This window comes from Mandrillus leucophaeus, unplaced genomic scaffold, assembly GCF_000951045.1.
Source record: "Mandrillus leucophaeus isolate KB7577 unplaced genomic scaffold, Mleu.le_1.0 Scaffold172, whole genome shotgun sequence".
In the NCBI taxonomy this organism is placed as follows: Eukaryota; Metazoa; Chordata; class Mammalia; order Primates; family Cercopithecidae; genus Mandrillus; species Mandrillus leucophaeus.
In genome coordinates, this window is record NW_012101721.1 from 4,339,255 (window position 1) to 4,360,551 (window position 21,297).

At 37.0% G+C, this 21,297-nt stretch overlaps 1 protein-coding gene across 1 annotated transcript in view; it reads right to left on the reverse strand.

Moving 5' to 3' along the window:
- Positions 1-1,726: 1,726 nt before the first annotated feature.
- LOC105537441 (NXPE family member 4) overlaps positions 1,727-21,297 on the reverse strand; it is a 58,948-nt gene continuing 39,377 nt past the window's right edge. The window contains exons 3-6 of the mRNA XM_011977047.1: positions 10,185-10,918; positions 7,848-7,909; positions 2,880-3,092; positions 1,727-2,500 (exon numbers count right to left, since the gene is read on the reverse strand). Coding sequence (XP_011832437.1) covers positions 1,965-2,500; positions 2,880-3,092; positions 7,848-7,909; positions 10,185-10,918 — 1,545 coding nt within the window. The 3' untranslated portion in view covers positions 1,727-1,964. The remainder of the gene's footprint in view (positions 2,501-2,879; positions 3,093-7,847; positions 7,910-10,184; positions 10,919-21,297) is intronic.

Here is a 21,297-nt window from a genome sequence, read left to right on the forward strand (position 1 = left end):
GGAATTCAAAACCAGGTCTGACCTCAATCTCTATCTTATTTCCGTTATGCCACATTGGCCATAGTTCTAAATATCTTGCCTCATTTCTCTTTCTGAAAGGCAGATCTAATCATGTCCTGTCTGTATTATGGTTCTTTCACCACTCCCCACTACTTTTAAGATTAAAGCCCACATTTCTTAGCATGTCATATAAATCCTTCATTATTTGGGTGCTGCCTCCCCACTTTTTTCTCATTGTTTTGTGTCACTAAAGGTTCGTAATTCTTGCCTTTTCCTGAATGAGCCTTTTTTTCAACAAGTTTGTCCCACTTCTCTCTCTCCTTCCTTCCTTGTCAACTTGACTCTCTCATTCTTCATGAATGAGTCCAGGTAATACTTCCTCTATAAAACTTGATAGCATCTCTCTATCCCAGAGTTCAGGTTTTGTTTGTGGGTGTGTTTCTATAACTTCTTGACTCTTGTGATACTGCATTACTTTGAATCTACCTGCTTGGTCTTCTCCACAAGATTGAGGATGATAGTCATTTTGCCCTGTTCCTTTGTATCAAAATTGGTTAACATAGCATGTGGCACAGGATAGATGCCAATAATTGTTTACTTAAACAAAATATGGTTTTCCAGCTTTGAAAACTGGGTGGATACTATTATCATTGATCAAGAAATGGAACACAGAAAGAGGTGAAAATTTGGTAGAGAGGAGATATTTCTTTTGGCATTAACATGCTGTATTTGAGGTCTGTCAAGTGTAAGTGGAGATGTCTCATGTAAAGTTGGCATTAGACTAGAAAGCTGAAAATAAAAATTTTGGAGTCATTGGATGAGATGATCTAGAGTAAAAAGCATTGCAAGAATACTGCTTCATAGGTGGTGTTGTATACTTTACATTGCATCAAATCATGTAGGACATAATACAGGTTGTTCTGCTGTTAATAAAGCTAAGTTTGAGCAGCACATTCAGAAGTGACAGCCTGCTATATCCATAGTAAAGTTCCAATCAAACTTCTAAAAAAGTTCATTCACTGATGATCTCTGCTTTACTTACTTATTTAAGTAGAAGTATTTAAATGGTGATTTCCTAATTCTGTCATTCTTTCTGTATTCATTAGCTGTAATTCTTCCAAAAAGAAGAAATTTCCCTTATCTATTAGGGTTATTGATTTTCTCTTTAAGAGGAAAGAGGATAAATGTTCACATATTTGCCTTTTGTTGCCAATTTTCAAAATAAGGGTTTACCCAACTCCACTTATGACACATGAGAGATTTTGCTTTTATTCTTGCATGTCTCTTTTTGTATTATTATGAGCTCATGGATTTTATATATTATGTATTTCAATTAACTGCAGTCATTAGTCTTTTTGATGCTAAATCTAGCTATGGCCAAGGAAGAGATTCCTTTGGGTTACCTCCTCTGTTCCATGATACGGTTCCATTTGTCTTTGATTATTTGCTTTCTGGCATAACAAGATGTCCAGGCTTATGGTATATATATTTTCTGTTCCAGTCCTGGAATCAGCCTTTCCTTCAAGGATGCCTGTTTTCTTTTGTTGAGGAAGGGTTCTCAGAGACCACAGTCAGGGTGCTCGGAGTGATTATTGCTAATGGGTTATCATTGCTTCTAGGCCTTTTCAATAGACAGAGCTAGGAAATATCTATATTGGAAATAGAAAGCATCATAAATTTGTACAGATATTTTCAAATCAGCTTAATAACATGACTTTTAAAAAACTTCTTTAATATTTTAAAGAAGCATCAGAACCAGGCATGGTATAGTCATTCTACATGTCTGATTCTCTTGGTTTTGCATCCCATATCAGTTGTCATTGTCCTTACATAGCCTTCCTCCCAAAAAAGATTCTTCTAAATTTATTTTCCTTAGTTCCTAAAATGAATAAAACTGACTTTACAATACATGTGGGATTACGTGCCGAGATTGATTCCTAGTGATTTTGTATAGTATTTATCCCTTAGCAAATGTAGTTTAAGAACATGTTAATCTGATTTCCAATCACATGATCAGGTGGGTGGATAGTATTAGTGTCATATGCAATGGTCATGTCCCAGGCATCAATGATGCCCACGTTGAGGTCTTTGAAAATATCCTTCATGATAAGATATTGAATATAACCATGGAAGTCTCCAAGCCTCTCTGTGTCTATGTGCATCTCCCTGATGTTTTCTGTCTTAATAATCACTTTAGTGGTTGGGCTTCTTAGGAACAGTCTTTCAATAGCCTTTCGGACGCCAATGGCCCTGCGAATAAAAACGTCAATGGGAAATGGTCTGAAGTGCTGGCCAAAGGTGATGACGATGGCTGTGTTTTTGTCACCTGATAGCCGGTCAATTTCCCGAGGGATATAATCATGATCTATCAGAGAGTAGAGCTGGAAAGTGACGAAGGGATAGTTATGTTTTTTCCATTGAATCTGAGTGTGTCTTTCTGCATCCAGAAGCAAATGTTTCTTAAAAATTCCAGTTTCATGAAGATCAAAAAACTTTAGTGCTGATAAAAAAATAAATAGATGTTTTAATTAGAAGATAATGGTTAATATTCATGAAAAAGAATGTCCTATCAATCATTAAAAATACCCACCCCACCTAGATAATTGCTCACTGGAGTCTTTCTACTCTCTAGGGTACGGTACCCCCAGTTCATACATGAAAAATGTCAATAAAAAATGTAAAGTTCTCATTGGAATTTTAAAAGAGGACCAACATTTCTTATGAAAGAGGAAATAAAATACATTTTAAATTTAAAGGCTCAAATCCAGAAAGCTAAATGAAGTAAAAAACAAAATAGCTCAAATCAGAGAATAGAGACCTCATTAAAAGTACTTTAAAACCAGCCTGAATTTCTGAGAGAATATAAAGTAACTACCTACTTTTTACAACTTTGGGTAAGTAGTAGATCCACTGACGTAGCGTAGAATCTCCCAGGAGGTAAATGAGTTTGCCTTTCAAACAGCCGTTTATCTTAATTGTGTCTAACTGAACCTGGTTGCAAAATGTTGTTATCCATTTTCCTTGTAAAGTATAACCACCAGGGACAGGAGGCTGCATTCCAACTTGGCATTTCTCTTCTATTTTTTCACTCTCTGGTAACAAAGACACTTGTAAATGATTTTATTGGCATAAGTTACACATCTAGCCTTCTTTCCTGGTCCTTTGTTTTCTTGCTCTCTTTTCCTCTTCCTGTAATGCCTATTTCCTTTTTCTGTCCCTTTCTAGTCCTATTCTTTGATCATTAGCTTTGCTTCAGGCATTTCTACTTATTCTTTTGAGAGATTTTGAGTCATCTTGCCTCCTGTCTAATTCCTTTTCTCTTAAATTTGGTCATTAGCTAAATCTTGACGTTCTATCCTTTCTTTGACGTTCTGTCCTTTCTTCCTGATTCTGTGGTGACTTCTGACTTTGTCTCTTACCCGAATGATGTTAGTGGTCTGCCAGTTGGTGCCGTTGTATAAAATCTTTACCTTTGTTTCATTAATGAAGGAATGAATAATCTTAATTTTTCCGTGTTCAAAAAATGGCTTAAAATAGGTACATTAAAAATAAAAACCTCAAATAGTATATTAGTCACCTAGCTTGACAATTTTTTTTTTAAAACTAGACTTTGCTAAAAGCAACATGCGACATCCATTACAAACCAATATTCTGACATATTCCAGGAAGTTTCACTAGAGTTTCAGGCTCTGTTTGCACTTCCTCGTAATGGTCTGCCTTCCATTACGAGTAGGTAGCAGTGCAGCAAATGTCTTGTTATAGCATAACAAAGGTCATCCAATTTCTCCTGTCATGTTTCCTTGCCACTATCTATGCTGCCATCCCATCACTGAGCCAATGCCTTGTATTTTAGGACTTGTTACATCAGGACTTCTGTACTGATACTACATTCTGTATGAGATAGGAAACCAGTTTGAATGCTGTAAGAAAGACCAAGATAATAATGACTTAAAAATAAAAGTTTATTTCTGTCTCACATAACAGGCCTGGAGTGAGAAAGACAGGGCTAATATGGCATTGCATGGTGTTAGGGACTCTTGTTTCTTCTATGTTGTGGCTATACCATTCTTACCATGTGGCTTCAATCTCATGATCTAACCTGGCTCTTGCCATTCTCACATTATATCTAACGTTCAGCTAGTAGTTAGGGAAGAAATGGATAGAGAGGGCAAGTTTTTTTGCTTTTAAAGCATGACTTAGAAGTTTCCCACTCACACTCCTGGAAAAAACTTAGTCATGGCGACAACTAGATATAAGGAAGGATGGCCATGGGCCTAGCCACAAACTGGTTTCTATTACTAAAGAAGGAGGAGGCAGTGAATACTGGGGAACCATCGGCAGTCTCTGCTTTACCCTCCTTGCTTAGTTCCTCAGAGGCCTTGCAGTCTCTGGCTGCCTATGTCCACAGAATTGTGCATCATTACATGGTTGTGTTGTATTTGTAACCTATGGACAAAGTGGTAAAACGGTGCTGGTTGCAGAATTGGAAAGTGCACCTGGAATAGCTCTTAAGTCCTGGTGATTTGGCTTACTAAAGGGAGTTTGTATAATCCTATAATTATGTTGGAATTACAGTGTGATATTGATGGGTTTCTATGAGGCTTGGTAGCATTGCACCCTAGATGATTGAATACCATGACCCTGGAAACTTGAGATTCATAGTTAGTAAGTATTCTTTATCCTAATAATGTACTGGCACACTTTGCTGAGAACATAGCCTTTAAGTGTATTGTTGTAAATCCTATGTTGTGTAATCTTTATGTCAGGTATTCATTTTGCCAAGTCTCAAACTTGTAACAAATCCACTCATGATTACTGTTACATGTTTATTTTACTTAATAATTTTAGAATAGGCTTGAGCATTTTGAACAGTATGTGGGTAATAATATCAGGATTCTGTATATCAGCAAAAGCAACTCCATTTTAGATGCTAATCTGCTATGTTGGCTCCTGATTAACCCCAGTTTATCTATTGTTTCTTGTACAACAGCAGGTACTTATGGTAAATCTTGCCCTTAGGTCAAACAGCCTTGGTGGTATTGTACTTCAGTTGTCCTGTACATCCCATCTGAACCATCCTTCCCTTATGCTCTGTAAGCCCTGGGTCTGGGGGTAATGGTATGGAGATCCACCATCTTGTCTCACCAATGGAGACATAAACATGGCTTCTGCTTGTAAGTCCCTACTAAATGTTTCTTTCTGAGAAACTGGATGTGTCAGACTCTTCTTTGGCCTCTCAGCTTCCTCAAACTTTGGGAGTAGGTTTGCACAGACCTGCCCACTGAGAAATAGATTCCATTATATTTTTGATTAGATAGGGAAACTAATAGTCCCCCAAAGATATCCACATCCTAATTCTTAAAACCTGTGAATATGTTGAAGCAGAAGATATAAAAAGAAAACCAAGTTTTCCTGTACTAGGCTGACCCACTACAAGACCCAGGGAAGGGCAGGGCTCTATCAAGGCTTTGGCAGCATTATCTGCAGAGCCAGGTCCCAGAAGGGATGGGCTCCAGAGTCTCTCCCTCCCATCCCAAAGCAAGGTTGGGAAAAACAAGTTTTTCTCATTCAGCTTCCCCCTTCCCCCCTTACTATTCTCACAATTACCTTTGCGAGTTTTGTAAGTTCCTGTTTTTCCCTTCTGTGCAGCACAGTGAAGGTCACAACATATGGCTGAATTGCAACACCTGGCTTGAGTTGTAAAACCTGTCACTGTTTGATAAACTGCCTTTATTCTGCTTCTGTAGACTTGCTGGCCACCTTGTAGGTTTTGCACCATTTAGTGAAGTGTATATTCAAGCTAGCCAATACCCTTTCAGGTACATGTATAAGAGTCAAGCTCTGTCTTTGTTCAGGGCTCAGCCTTTGGATGTTAATCTGCTGGACAGGTAGCCACCTAAATAAAATCCTCCTGTTCCATCCATTGGTCTCTCCTGTCCCTTAATTCCTACAACAATGTTGCCTTTTCCAGATATGACTAGGGTATGGCCTTTCAGATGGAGAGACTATCCTAGATTACATGGGTAGGCCCAATCTAATGTCACTGGTCCTCAGAAGTGGAAGAGGGAGGCAGAAGAGTGGGTCAAAGGTGTGACAGGAAAACTTGACCCTCTGCTGTGGCTTTGAAGATAGAGGAAGAGGGGTACAAGGAATGCGGGCAGCCTTAAAAACCTGGAATAAGCAAAGGAACAGATTCTCTCCTAGAGCCTCCAGTAAGGAACATGCTCCTGCTCTACCTTGGGCTTAGCTCAATGAGCCCAACACTGGTCTTCTGGACTACAGACTATAAGATGATATATTTTTGTTTTTAAAAGCCACTTTATTATAGCAGCAATAAGAAAATGATATATAGACAACTGACATTCTTTTAAATACAAAGTCATCCCATCCAGAGACAGTGTTTTTTGCTTCTATTTATATGAATTTTGTTTTATATTCCTTAGTGACATTTTAAATTGTCTTTCTACAGATCATGCATTTTGTTAAATTGTGAATTTGCATTTTAAAGCACAAAGTGGATTATACCACTTTCGTCCTCAGTTGGTTTCTGTGGCTTTCAAGTTTACTGAATAGTCACTGAAATCCTCAGCATGGCACTTGAGAACCTTCGTGATTAGGTCCTTCTTCTCTTTCTAGGCTTATCCTCTGCTACATTCCACAATATGCTCACCCCACTGGCCTATTGAACAAGTCCATGATGACTTAGTTCATGACTGGAATTATCAGATAAAAAGAGTTAGATAAAAAATACAGGACACCATATTAAATTTGTATGACTTCTAACAAGGAATAATTTTTTAGTGTAAGTATGGCCCATGCAATATTTTCCCCTTTTCTCAATGTATATATGACAGGCAATTAGAAATTACCCATATTCATTTGATTCCCTGTATTATTATTTGCTTAAATCCAGCAACACTACCCATGATCTTTATGAGGTTTCTCTTCATTCTCTGACTACACATATCCTTCAGGACTCAGTCAAATACCAATTTTAACATAAGCTCTTTTGCCTCTTTACTGTCTTCATAGAGTTCGTAGGTTGAATGTCTTTCACATTGCAAGCTAACTGAGCATTTATTTTTCTCCATTTGTCCATAATGCCTGATATCTATTCAGCGCTCAGTAAATGTTTGCTGATCCTTTAGTAGTTCAGAAGCAAGATGATTGAGTTTTCATGCTCATGTGTGAGATGTGTCTCCCTCAAATCTTGTTATGACATCAGCACATTATCCATATGATGTGAGGAAAAATAAATAAACATTTGCAGAATAAATGAATAAATGATGGCAATAAATTATTATAAGTTGAAGTAAGTATCATGATGGATGTTATCAGTAAACTAAGATAGACTTTATAAAAAGTTATCTTAAAGCTAAGGTAGTATAAATATTCTTTCATAAGTAACATGGCTTTGTGTTTGTCTTTAAAACATTTAATAAGATGAAAACTCCATATAAAATTGGTAATTGCATCAACTAAATGTTAGGGGGTTATGCCAACGGAGAGTTAGGGAACCAGAACTGAAAGCGTTCCTACTCTGAAGCTGTAGGTATCCATCCTTCAAAGACATTTGCACAGTGCCTTAGACTCTAGGAGATGAACTCTCAGGTTTAAATACGAATGTAGGATACTAATACTTTCTCCTTTTGGATATGTGAAGATGTCATCTCCTATAAAAATTTTGAAAATCATTTCCTTGAGTTAATTTCTCCCTTTAAAGTCCAGCATAATTGACATCGTAGACATCTGCTAGGAATTGTGCTCCAGGAGAACTACAATTACTTAGGTTAATGCTGATAAAATTTCCTCTGAGCATCACCCAACTCAGGACAGAGCCAACTTACTGTTACAATTAGCGACATCAATGTGTTTCTGATCCTTCATCATTTCAACTCCCACTTTGGACCTTCAAAAAAAAAAAATAGAACAGTAAATTAGCCTGCTCTATGCCCACGTAACATCAAAGTGAATCATCTCCTTGTGAGTGAAGGAAAAATTTTAATTTTCTATAACTGGAGGCTATTATTATTGTTGTAAATTTTAGATATATTGGGTATTGTAAATGAGTGAAGATTTTGAAAGACTTTCCACCCTGCTGAGAGCACCTGAAGTCCAGGGAAGCTCTACCGATCTGCCACATGTAATCACTGTGTCTTGGAATTTTAGATTCAAAATATTTATCTAATTTACAAGTTCTCTTCTCTCTTTCTGCTTCCACATCTCCTGTTCAAGTTTGCAGAATAGTTTCCTTGGATTACTGTGAGCCTCTAATTGGCCGTGCAGGTCTCAGTTTTATCCCACCTAAATTTTTCAATCCGACTGCCAGAGCACCCTTTCTCATTGCAAATCCAACTGCACTACTGCTTACATCCCTTTACTGTCTCCCCATCATGTACCCAAGGAATCCAGCCTTTTTGGGTGGCAGGTAGACCTTCTATCGGAGGGCCTCTTCTTCATTTTTAATTCACATTTCCTGCTATGATTACCTTTGACTTTTCCGACAAACTTGCTTTCTGAAGATCATAAGCTTTATGAAGGAAGGTAATGCATGTGTCTGGTCCACTGCTGTATCCTTAATATCTATCAAAGTGACTGGCAGAAAGTATTGTTGAATCTGATGTGTTGATAAATGTACCTTACATTTCTTTCCTCCAACTGATGAAAGATGACTCTCTTCTTGCTTGAAAGCTCTTACTCACACTTTGTTTCAAACCTCTGTATATGGCCATGTAAGTGGAGGAAGGAAGAAAAGGATTAAGGGGAGAATGGGGACCTAAGTGCCAAGTATAACAGATATAAGTGGTACCTGATTCCCTACTATGGATGTCTCTCCACATGCCATCCTGAGAAGGAAAGGATCAGCATGTTTTCATCCTTTCTAGGATTTAGGCATAAGGATGGTTGACGGGTAGGAAGAGATTTGATGAGCTGTACCATCAGAGATAAAAAGGAAGGAACAGAAACTTAACTGTGCTTTTACTTTTCAGAAGGGAGCCAGGGACTAGATCAGGAGCCAAAACTTAGATAATGAGATAAGATTCTGGAATGCATGTTATTTTGTCATGTTGGGTGCCTACTCTTAGCATATTTTTTTGAAAGCTTATGGAAAAAAGACTCTAAACTTGACTTTGAAAACTGCTAGAAGGGGATAACTGTGAACCTAGCATTCTACTCTGTCACCAAGCTTAGGAGAAATAAATCTTCATAGGGAAAAAAAAGGGTACTGGCAGAATTGAAAGAGAAAAAGAAATGGACTGAGCCTGTGAGACTTATGGAAAGTTAGCAAATGAGCAGAAGTCTCTGGAACCGATAGATGTCTTAGGGCTTGCCTCACAGTTCTGGGATTTGTAATAACAGATAGTTACCCTTTGCAAATCCTCAAAGTGGCCCATGTAGCAACCCTGATGGTTCATTCTAATCAACAAAGTGGTTTTCAGGTTAGTGGATAACAGGCAAACCAGGAAGTGAGCATCTGTTTGTGAGTCGGGGGAGAAAAGCTTGGCATTGTTGCAGCCATGATTGATAGAAGAAGCATGCTTCCACCCCGGTTTGTGGTGGTCTGTTGAATTAGGGGTTTGCAGGAATCACTAGGTCACAACATAAGGAGTAAGAAGGACTTCTCCACCCTGAGAGGTATATACGGAGGAATATCTGATCATGGGATCAACTGGAGAAAACCAGTAGGAACTGGCTTTTCAGAAAGATCACTCAGGGTAGAGAATGGATGAGAGAGGGTATGACTGCTGGGAGAGAGACCAGTTGGGAAGCTGGTACGGGTAATCTAGATGAGATAATTATGGTCTGAACTTGCATAGCAGCACTGTGCATAGGGGAAAATGGATCAATGCAAAGATATTTAAGAGCAAAAACAACAAAATATGATATGGGAGGTGAAGGAACATGGATGTTATCATACACTTATCAAGGAATCTTTTTTTCAGTGGAACATCTATGAACACACAGAAGAACAGTTATAGCAAAACACATGACTGAATGGACAATATAGTGAAAATGCAAACTTTGGTGTAGAGTGGTGAGGAGAGGCCCCATGAAGACACCACATGTCTTACCTTGAGTAGAGGAGGCCTCTGAGTCATGCTTAATGTTGCAATGGGCAATGTAGCTCTGACTGGGGCACTTTTCAGGGAACACTTCTCAGTATAGATGAAAAGTATACTCACCTGTGGAAAAGGCTCTTTTCCTTGTCTGTAAGATAAGATATCTCTCTATTCCGGGTGGTCATGTGGGTCAGAGCCTCACAGGGCATGTGTTGAGGCTTCACACAATAGAAGGCTTCTTGGTCTCTGTTATCCAGATATTCACAGAGTTCAGCACTTGAGTTTAGGGTCAGGCCACATTCAGTGAAGACATGAGAGGTGCCATTAACAAATTTACCTTTGAAAATAATTTTATTATAGCCTTGGTTCCTTGCCCTCCAGAGAGCCGATGCCCCTTCACTGGGATGGATGAGCAGCAGAGACAGGGAGACCTGGCCCTCCCAGAACAGAGTGAAGCTGACCAGGTAGGTGCCATTGTTGAAGTCAGTCACCTTTCCCGAAGCACCTGCCATCAGGGCTCGGGAGGACATCCTGGCCCTCAGGAAATCCCCACCATATTGCTTCCTGTGTCCCAGGTGGTCCCTCACTTCCAGAAGGATGTCCAGCTGATCCCCCCTGCAGTACGTATCTTGAGGGTTGAGGATGGTGGCTATGCTGTGTGTGGCGCTGGTGGTGGTGTTCACATGGGTGAAAGGTCTGGGTGGGATCTGCTGATCTAGTTTCTCTATGATTTCCTTTATTCTAAGTTCAGTCTCTGTTAGTGACTTTAATGGTATCGGTGATGTTTTAGGGAATACGGACTTTGTGGAGTTGTTCCAGTAATGGATGGAGATGGATAAGTTTAGAGTAGACCAAAGCTGAAATGACAAGGATTGTGATATACTATGAAATTAATCTGTCTAGTCATTTTCACATATTATGAGTTTGAATATTTGTTTACAGTGAATATTTGTATAATTGAATTCAATTTGTTACCAAATTGAATATTTGGTAACAAAGTGGCAGAGTAAACCAAAAGAGAAGAGAAACAAGGAAATGAGATATTATGATGATGATGATATAGTATTATTATATATTATTATCAATATTATTTAAACTGTGACAATTTTGTATAACATATAAGCATTTACACTTTTACCTCAATATTTTAGAGAATGTCTGAACAGTTGTAGATATATTCGATCCAAAATATATAGCTCAGAGAATAATTATGAGCAATAAACTGGTGATGATAAGTTTACTCTTTGTTTTCATATATGCCTTACATCCAGTAACATCTATATCTTTTAGTCATGCCTAGTAGTCCTTTTCTCTCCAAATGTATTATAGTTCAAGCCACCATCATTTATCTCCTGGATTATAGTGGCCACCCGAAGGATGATGACTGTCTTCAGACTTCAAGGAAGACAGTCCTGCTTTCCCTCCATTTAATTTCCTCTTCTGTAGCTAAACCAGTCGTTTTAAAGTAAAACTCTATTTGTATCATCTCCCTGCTTAAACCCTTTCAATGGCTTCTTGTAATTCTTGGGTAAAAGTCCGTTTGTAATATGGCTTTGTCTGTGGCCTATTTTTAACTCTAGTTCTTGCTACTCTCTTCCTTGCTTTTGATGTCTTGATAAGACTTCTTTTATTTTTAGGAGCTGACCTTCCTTTTTTTCAGCTCTTGCTCTTTACTAATACTTTCTCCTCTTCCTGGATTGCTGAGTAACCCCCGAATTCCCCCAAACCACCTAAACATCTCTTAACTTCTACCTTAGAAATCACTACAACCTCAGAGGTCACTTATGCTTTTGGCACTATACAGTGTTTTATAGGCACTCAAATTCAGTGATTTTCAAATCTTGCTGGTAGTCAGAAACACCTGCCAAGTTTTTTTAAAAAAATACAAACTCTTAGGCTTCAGTCTAGATCAACTGAGTCATAATCACTACATTATGTTGTCAAGGAGTATATGTTTTCCAAAAGCCTCAAAAGCAATCTTAGGATCAGATAGATTTGAGAAGAATGATTGTAGACCAGTAGTTGTCAACCCCTCTCACACTTTAGAACACATATAAAACTTTGAAAAAAATTCAGGCCTGGCTGCACTGCACCCCTGCATCAGGCAGTAAAACCCTTGTGATTGGTAACAAAGTGGCAGAATAAGCCAAAGGAGAGGAGAAACAAGACAATGAGATATCATTTAAAAAAGATGAACAGAACCCAAGTTGAAGTTTTGAAAAAAACTTTGGCAAAGCCAAAAGACAAATCATTGGCAATGCCAACCAAGAAATAGAGATGCAAATAAATGAAATCCCCCAAAAGAACCTTTTTGTAGATCTCTGGAAAATATAAAAATCTTACATTATAAAATAGATAAAAATACAATTTAAAAATGGAATAGAAAATAATCATGTAATATATAAATAACAGTACGAATAAGAATATAATCATCATGATGATAAACTTTTTTCTATTTTTCCCACCTCCGCAAGTCACAGGCTGAGATGCTTTTATTGGCGAGTACAGATATCCCTAACTTATATAACAAGGAAAAACAATCCAATCAATTTTATGAGCTTGGAATATATTTTATACTAAAACTAGGTAAGTATGATACAAGAAAAACACAGGCCCATTTTATTCATGGACATGATTTTTAAATTCTCTGTCTCTTTCTCTCTGTGTGTATGTGCATATATGTATATACATACAAAAGTATATAGGTAGATTAAATATATACAGATGTGTGTGCATTTGTCATGATTGATTATGGGTGAATTCAGGGTTGTAAAAATGGTTCTAGAGTGAAAAATCTTGTTGTATCATTTATATATTAATAGACTAAAGACAAAATCTTATGATTTTTTACTGTTCTCAGGCTTATCTGATTGGGAGTGCAGTTGCAATAAAAGCATTTGATGTATTTCAACATTTACTTAGCATTAAAATTCAGTAATAGGAAATCTTAAACATTTTAAAAATCAAGGAGACAAGAACACTAGCCACCACTGACTCAATTAATGTTCAACATAATGTTAGAAGTCCTGAACAATAAAATAAAGCAAACAAACAAAAATCCAAGGTATGAGACTGATGGGGGAGAAGCGACTTTTTTTCTCTTCTTTTCTTTGTTTTTTGTAGGTGTTGTGACTGTCTACAAAGAAACCAGAGTTAGCAAATTATTAGCATGAAGATAGTCAGCAAGGAGTGGAATGCAAAACAAACTCACAAACTCAAAAGCATTTCAGTTATAGAAAATACAATTGAAGAAGCTCTGTCCTTAATGGAGGTATTTTGAAAACTCTTTTAAGGATATTTTTTAAATGCCTGAATGAATGAAAAGATGTAGCACTTTGAAATGTAGTAAGGCTTAATTTGTTAAAGTTGTTAATTCTCTCTCAAAAAATTTAAAAATTTTCTTTATTTCTAATCAAATTCTTAAGGTGGAAGATGGAATCTGATTAGTTCTAAAATTTTAGGGAATATAATTGTCTATAAATCGTAACTATTTAAAAAATATTAGCCCTAGTGTAAATTATCGAAAGAAAATAGAATTATAAAGTGCAATATCAATCAAATAAACCAATCAAAAGGAGTAGACACCTTCGAAGCAGACTTGAAGTTTATTATAGATTAATGGTAACATCAGAAATCAGAAAATTATATTTAATAAATTGTATCAAGAAACTGGTTTCACTATATTGAAAAAAAACCCAAAGATTCTTATCACACACGACATACTAAAGATCCAAATGAATTAAAGGCCTAAATAGGAATATTGTAACTAAAAGTTCAATATAAAGAAATTTATAATTTCCTTATGACCTCACATCAGCAAGTATTTCTTAAATAAGACCTCCAAAGTGATTCTCTTGCCTCAGCCTCCTGAATAGCTGGGATTACAGACGCCAGCCACCATGCCCGACTAATTTTTTGTATTTTTAGTAGAGGCAGGGTTTCACCATGTTGGCAAGGCTGGCCTCAAACTCCTGACCTCAAGTGATCTGCCTGCCTCGGCCTCCCAAAGTGCTGGGATTACAGGTGTGAGCCACCATACCCGGCCGGTTAATCCAATTTATTTAGGAGACTGAATAAATTAAACTTTGTATATTCATAGAATGAAATACATGCAGTTCTCAGACATCATGAAGTACATTTACATATAGCAACATGATTAGATTTCAAAAAGCTATTTTGAATGAAAAAATTAAAGTATTTATGTAAGTTAAAATAAATATAAACACTAACTCGTAACTATATATCATCCTAGTCCACATATATACATAAATACACGTATTGAATAAGAATTGAAACACTCTGAGAAATAACTAGTATGGAATGGTAGGTACGTATTGGGAAAAGAGGAAGGAGAGTATGGGTGGGAAATAATTTTCGTTTAAGTGTAACAAAAGAGTTCTGTTTCATATATGACCAAGTAACTTCTGGCTCTCTTTCAGACAGCAATGTTCAACTCTGAATGAAATGCCAAAAACAAGTACCTGAAAGCTAAAGACAGTGAACAAAAGCAGGCAAGTTTTGGTGGGAAGATGAAACTTGGAAGAAGGTGCCATTAAGAGGAGGTAAGTTTCCTGTTTTTGATGTGTTAACCTGAGGGCAGTCCACTAAGAGAGTAGCTAAAACACAATAGAAATAGAAAGCCATCTTTTTTTTTTTTTTTTGGCTTCAACAACCTGAGAGCAGAGTCTGCAGCAACACAGTCACTGGAAGGAGGGGGAAATCCTAGAACACAGAGAGACAGAGAAGGTCATGCCCCAATTTCTGAGTATGAACTTTGCTTAGATCTCTAGCTGACCCCTGAAGCACACCTATGGGGTAGACACAAAGCAGTCTGCAGCTAGTCAGAACTCAACTGAGATGTGAGTTACTTATAACCACAGGTTGGGTCAGTTTGCAGTTTGAGTTGAACCAAGTTAATCGATTGCCTGCCACAACAAAAACATCGACACTGTTCTGAGGAGTAAAACAGAATCCGTGATCTCCACAACGTAACAGTCACAATGTCCAGGACACAATTCACAATTACTCAGCATAGGAGGAACCAGAAAAATGCAGTCCTTTGCAAAAGATAAGACAATTAATGGAAACCAACCCTGAGAAAACATAGATGTTGGCCTGATCAGATAAGGACTTTGAAACAGCTATTATAACTATGCTCAATGAGGTAAAAGAAAATATGTTGTAATGAATGGAAGATAAGAAATCTCAGCAAGGATGGAGAAATATTTAGAAATGTTGATGAAAAGAGTCAAACTCTGTAAAATATTTGAATAGCTTTATTCTGAGCCAAATCTGAGTGACCATGTGACACAGCCCTCAGGAGGTCCTGAGAACATGTGCCCAAGGCGGTTGGGGTTCAGCTTGGTTATATATATTTAGGGGAGGCATGAGATATCAATCAAATACATTTGAAAAATACATTGGTTTGTTCCAGTAAGGCAGGACAATTTGAAGTCGGGGGGATGATGCTTCCAGGCTATAGGTAAATTTAATCATTTTCGGATTGACAATTGGTTGAGTTTGTCTAAAGACCTGGAATTAATAGAAGAATTTGAGCAAGATAAAAAAACCAGAGCTTAGTCCTCAGAAAGAACCAAACAAATTTTACAAAAGAACAAACAATATCTGAGATAAAAATATATCTCTTAATTCACTACGCTAAACTGCCCCCCTGCTTTTCAGTGTTTATCTGTAAGATCAAGTTTATGTTTATCAATTGTGTTTAGACCTTGTCTCCATTTACTAAGTTAAGGTCTTTTTGATTTATAAGTTTCTGAAAGAGGCCTAATAAAAATTCCCACTATAGCTGTGGCTATATCAATTTTAGCTTGTGATTCTGACTGTTCCCACTTATGTATGTTGAGATTTTTTGCTAGGGCCATTCACATTTATTATTATTATATCTTCTTTGTAAATTGTTCCTTATGTAGCATCTCACTTTATCCTTATTTATGTCTTTTCTTAAATTCTATTTTCTTTACTTTTTAACATCAATATTTTGTCAAAATTTAGTAGAGTAAAATGTTTAAGAAAATCAAGGAAAGAAAATATGAGCCAGAAATTTTATAAGAAGACAAACTGACCTTTCATTATAAGAGTCACAGGCAAATTCTAATGAAAACATTAGAATTCAGGGACTATTTTGCCCGGATCCTTCCTAAGGAATCTACTAAACAGCATGAACATTAAACAACCAACGTAATTGAAAAGTTTGATATAAGGATTTATGGTAAGAATGAATCATATATTTATTTACAGAAATAAGTCTAAATTATGCTTACAAGGAATAGAGAATAGTATGCAATGGTTGTGTGCTCTGACAATGTAGATATAGTACAACTGTAAAAAATTGGTGGGGGAGTGGGGAAAGCTATGAAAAGTAGAATTAGCTTGTTGTTTGCCTTATAGTTATTAACCGAAGTAAAAGGACATTACTTCAAATCAGATATTGAGGAAAAGGGAGAGTTGGGGCAAAAGAGGTTTATAGTTACTTTCAATATTGCTCATTAGAGGGAAGCAATAGTCATTTACCAAGAAAAAAAGTAAAGAAGGGTTATATAAATGGATTAAAATAGACATAATCATTAGAACAAAAATATAAATTTCACTAAATAACAGTAAAAAATCAAGCAAACTAGACCCTATAAAGATATGAATATATATGATTATAACATAAAACAATATGTCATACTGACACCAAACATGTTTACCACATCAATAAATATAAATTAGCTTATCTCACCAATTAAAGTATATTTTCAGGTCAGGTACAGTGGCTTATGCCTATAATCCCAGCACTTTGAGGCAGGAGGATCACTTAAGGCCAGGAGTTTGAGACTAGCCTGGGCAATATGGCAAGACTCTGTCTCTACAAAATACATAAATAATTCGCTTTGGGAGGCTGAGGCGGGCAGATCACTTGAGGTCAGGAGTTTGAGGACATCCTGGCCAACATGATGAAACTCTGTCTCTACTAAAAATACAAAAATTAGTTGGGCATGGTGGCGGGCAGCTGTAATCCCGGCTACTCGGGAGGCTGAGGCAGGAGAATTGCTTGAACCTGGGCGGCGGAGGTTGCAGTGAGCCAAGATTGCGCCATTGCATTCCATGCACTCCAGCCTGGGCGACAGAGCAAGACTCTTAATTATATGTAATTATATACATTATATATTAGCCAGATGTAGTGGTATGTGCCTGTAGCCCCAGCCATTCAAGAGGCTGAGGCAGGGAGATGACTTGAGCCCAGGGAGCCATGTTTATGCCACTGCACTCCAGCCTGGGGTACAGAGAGAGACCCTGTTTAAAAAAAAAAAAAAGTCTTTTTAGATTGGTTAACAAAGCCAGATCCAACACTGTGGCTTACATAAGAGACATACTTACAACACAGATTCAGAAAGATTTTTCATAAAAGAAGAATGGTACTTAATAATGAGAGATTAAACACCTCCCCAAGATTGGGACCAGTCAAGAATGTCCTCTTTCACCACTCCTATTCAACAATGTAGTGGAAGTCATAGTCAGTGCAATAAAACAAGAAGGAGAAATAAGAGAAATATATATTGGAAAGGAAAAAGTAAAGCTGTTTTTATTAACAAATTACATGACTGTCTATATAGAATCTACCCAAAGAGTCTACGGAAAGTTCTTGGAACTACTAAGTAAATATAGCAAGGTTTCAGGAAACAAGGTCAATATATAACATTTAATTGTTTTCCTATATACTAGCAATGAACAATTGGAATTTGAAATTACAAAAAAGAAAGCCATTTACAATAGCACCAAAAAAGTGAAGTACCTAAGTATAAATCTAACAAAATATATGCAGGATCTGTATGTAGAAAGCTATGAAACATTAATGGAAGACATTTAAAAAAATCTAAATAAATGGAGAGATATTCCATGTTCATGGATTGGACAGACTAAATATTGTTAAAATGTCAGTTCTTCCCAACTTGATTTATTGATTCAATACCATTTCAATAAAAATCCCAGCAATTTTTTTGTAGCCATCAACAAACTGACTGAAATTTTATATGGAAAGGTAAAGGAAGCAAAATAACTAACCCAATTCTGAGAAAGAAGAACAAAATTGGAAGAATCTCATTGTCCCACTTCAAGGCTTACTGCAAAGCTGCCGTTATCAAGACAATGCAGTATTGGTGAAAGAATGAACACATTAATCAAGTGAACATAGTAGCCAATAAATAAACATATACAAATATTATCAACTGATTTTTGACAAAGGCACAAAGGCAATTTAATGGAAAAATGAGTCTTTTCAACAAATAGTACTGGAACAATTAGATGTTCATACTAAAAAAATGAGCCTAGACACAGATCTCACAATTGACAGAAAAGTTAACTCTAAATGGATCACAGACCTAAATATAAAATCTAAAATTTCTGGAAGAAAACATGCATGAAAATCTATGTGAACTTGAGCTGTTGATGAGGTTTTAGAAATAATATAAAAAGCACAATCCATGAAAGAAATACTGGTAAGTTAGCTTTTACTAAAAATTAAAGCTTCTGCCCTATGAAAGACACTGTTAAGAGGATGCAGAGATAAGCCATAGAGGGTGAGAATATATTTTCAAAGCACTGATCTGGTAAAGGACTTCACCCAGAATATACAAAGAACTCTTAAAACTCAACAATAGGACAAAACAATTTTAAAATGTGCAAAAGATCTGAATGGACACCTCACTAAAGAAGATACACAAATTATAACTAAATATATAAAAAAGACACTCAATTTTATTTGTCAGGGAGACAAAACAGCAATGAAATACTATTACATATCAATTAGAATGGCTAAAACTAAAAAATAAAAAACCTGACAATACCAGTTGCTGGTGAGAATGTAGAGCAGTAGGATTCTCACTCATTGCTGGGGGGAATCCAAAATGGCACAGCTACTTTGAAAGACACTTTGATAATATCCTATAAAGCTAAACATAGTCTTACCATTCAATATAGCAATTTTTCCCTGTGTACGTATCCAGTTGATTTGAATGCTTATGTCCACACAAATACCTGCACATGAATGTTTATAGCAGCTTTGATCATAGTTGCCCAAAACTGGAAGCAACCAAGAGGTCTTCCATAGGTGAATATAGGTACATTGTAGTACATTGATATAGTGGGATAATATTTAGCAATAAGAAAAATGAGCTATCAATTCATGCAACAATGTAGGTGAATCTTAAATGCATAATACTAAGAGAAAGAAGCCCATCTGAAAAGGCTATGCACTGTATGATTGCATTACTATGACATTCTGGAAAAAGGTGGTTCTATAGAGATCAAAAACTAATCAATGGTTGCCAGAAGTTTGGGGAGGGGAGAGAGTTGAATAGGGGGACTTTTTAGGTCAGTGAAATTACTGTGTATGATACTGTTGTGTATACATGAAACTGCAGAAGTTCTTTGAATCTTATAACACAAAAGAGTGGATCTTTTTTTGTTTGTTTGTTTGTTTGTTTTAAGACAGAGTCTTGCTCTGTCGCCAGGCTGGAGAGCAGTGGCGTGATCTCGGTTCACTGTAACCTCCGCCTTCTGTGTTGAAGCAATTCTCCTACCTCACTCTCCCAAGTAGCTGAGACTACAGGGGTGCACCACCACGCCAGCTAATTTTTGTATTTTTTAAATAGAGACGGAGTTTCACCATGTTGACCAGGATGGTCTCGATATCTTGACTTCGCGATCCACCCACCTTGGCCTCCCAAAGTGCTGAGATTGCAGGCGTGAGCCACTGTCCCTGGGTGAGTGAATCTTAATGTATGCAAGATAAAAAAATCAATTAGGGGATTGAGGGACTAAAGGGTAGAACACAGTGTTTTAACTGTATTACAAATTTAACTGTATTACAAATGTATGACATAACCTTGCTGGAGAAAGCTGCTGACCTAAGCTGCTTTGGAAATTAATAGAGTCTGTAAGACGAAAGACAAAAAGAACTGCTTATAAACACTGTACTCTCAGTTAACAGTTCTGAAACCATTGTGTGTGTATGCTGGGGGGTGAACACATAAATAAATAAATAGATGACAGGTGGTGGGAACCAGATTCCTCATTATCGATGTGGTAGGTGAAGACTAGTGTGTGAACTGTGTAGTGATGGATGAGAGAAATATCAGTATGAGCCCATGTTTAGCTTAATATAGATTGAAACATATTTTATGTATAATTATAGATATGCATGTATTACTGGCTAGTATCATACATATATTTCTTTTTTTTCTTTTTCTTTTCTTTTTTTTAGAGATGGGGTCTTGCTATGTTGACCAGACTGATCTCAAATTCCTGGTCTCAAACAGTCCTCCCATCTCAACCCCCCAAAGTGCTAGGATTATAGGCATGGGGCACCATGCCTGGCCAGTATTTCTGAGCACAGTCTTCTGAGAGGGCCTAGAAGCAAAGACACCCCAATCGTAACAAACAAAGCCAGTGTCTAGATCTTTGTTTCCAATACCATTCTCCAGTAAAAGGAATCAGGGCTCCTTGGATAAATGGCTGATTCTAGGGTTGGGGTAGGGAATATACAAGATGAGCCTAAAGCATCTTATAGTGTCAGAAAGCAAGAAATGCTCAAAAGAAGCAAACAAACAAAGGAACACAGGAACCAATGGAAAGAGCTAATGGCCAAAGTAGAACAGTTTGAGTAACAAAATAATGTACTGTTGGATTATGTCTCAAAGTATGAAATAAATATCTATGAATTCACACTGATGTAAATGAATTATTGAATAAACAAATATGTGAGGGATAACAGGCAAATCTCTTGTACAGAAGAATTCCAGATAATGTATGCAGATTCTTCCCACTCAAGGAGATGGAACAGAACTGCCCAATCTTTAAGTGTGGAATTGAACTAGTGACCTCTTTAGGAAGAGTACAGTAAAGAGCAGGGTGGGGCAGAAGGAAGAGTAATCTTACTGTGGAGAAACCTGACGAACATCAGCTCAGCCAAGTGATCAAGATTGACATCATCAGTGATGTCATATTGACGGCATGCATCCTTGATGTGATGTGATGAGTGGAAGACCACTTAGCTCTGTGCTCTTCCTTCCCTAAACCCATGAACTCTTTTTAACCATGAGAAAAACAACACACAAATGAACATGGAAGGAGAGTCTACAAAATACCAGACTACTGTTCCTTAAAACTGTCAATGTCATCAAAAACAAGGAAAGCCTAAAGAGAAGTAACAATGAAATGTAATGTTGGCTGGGTG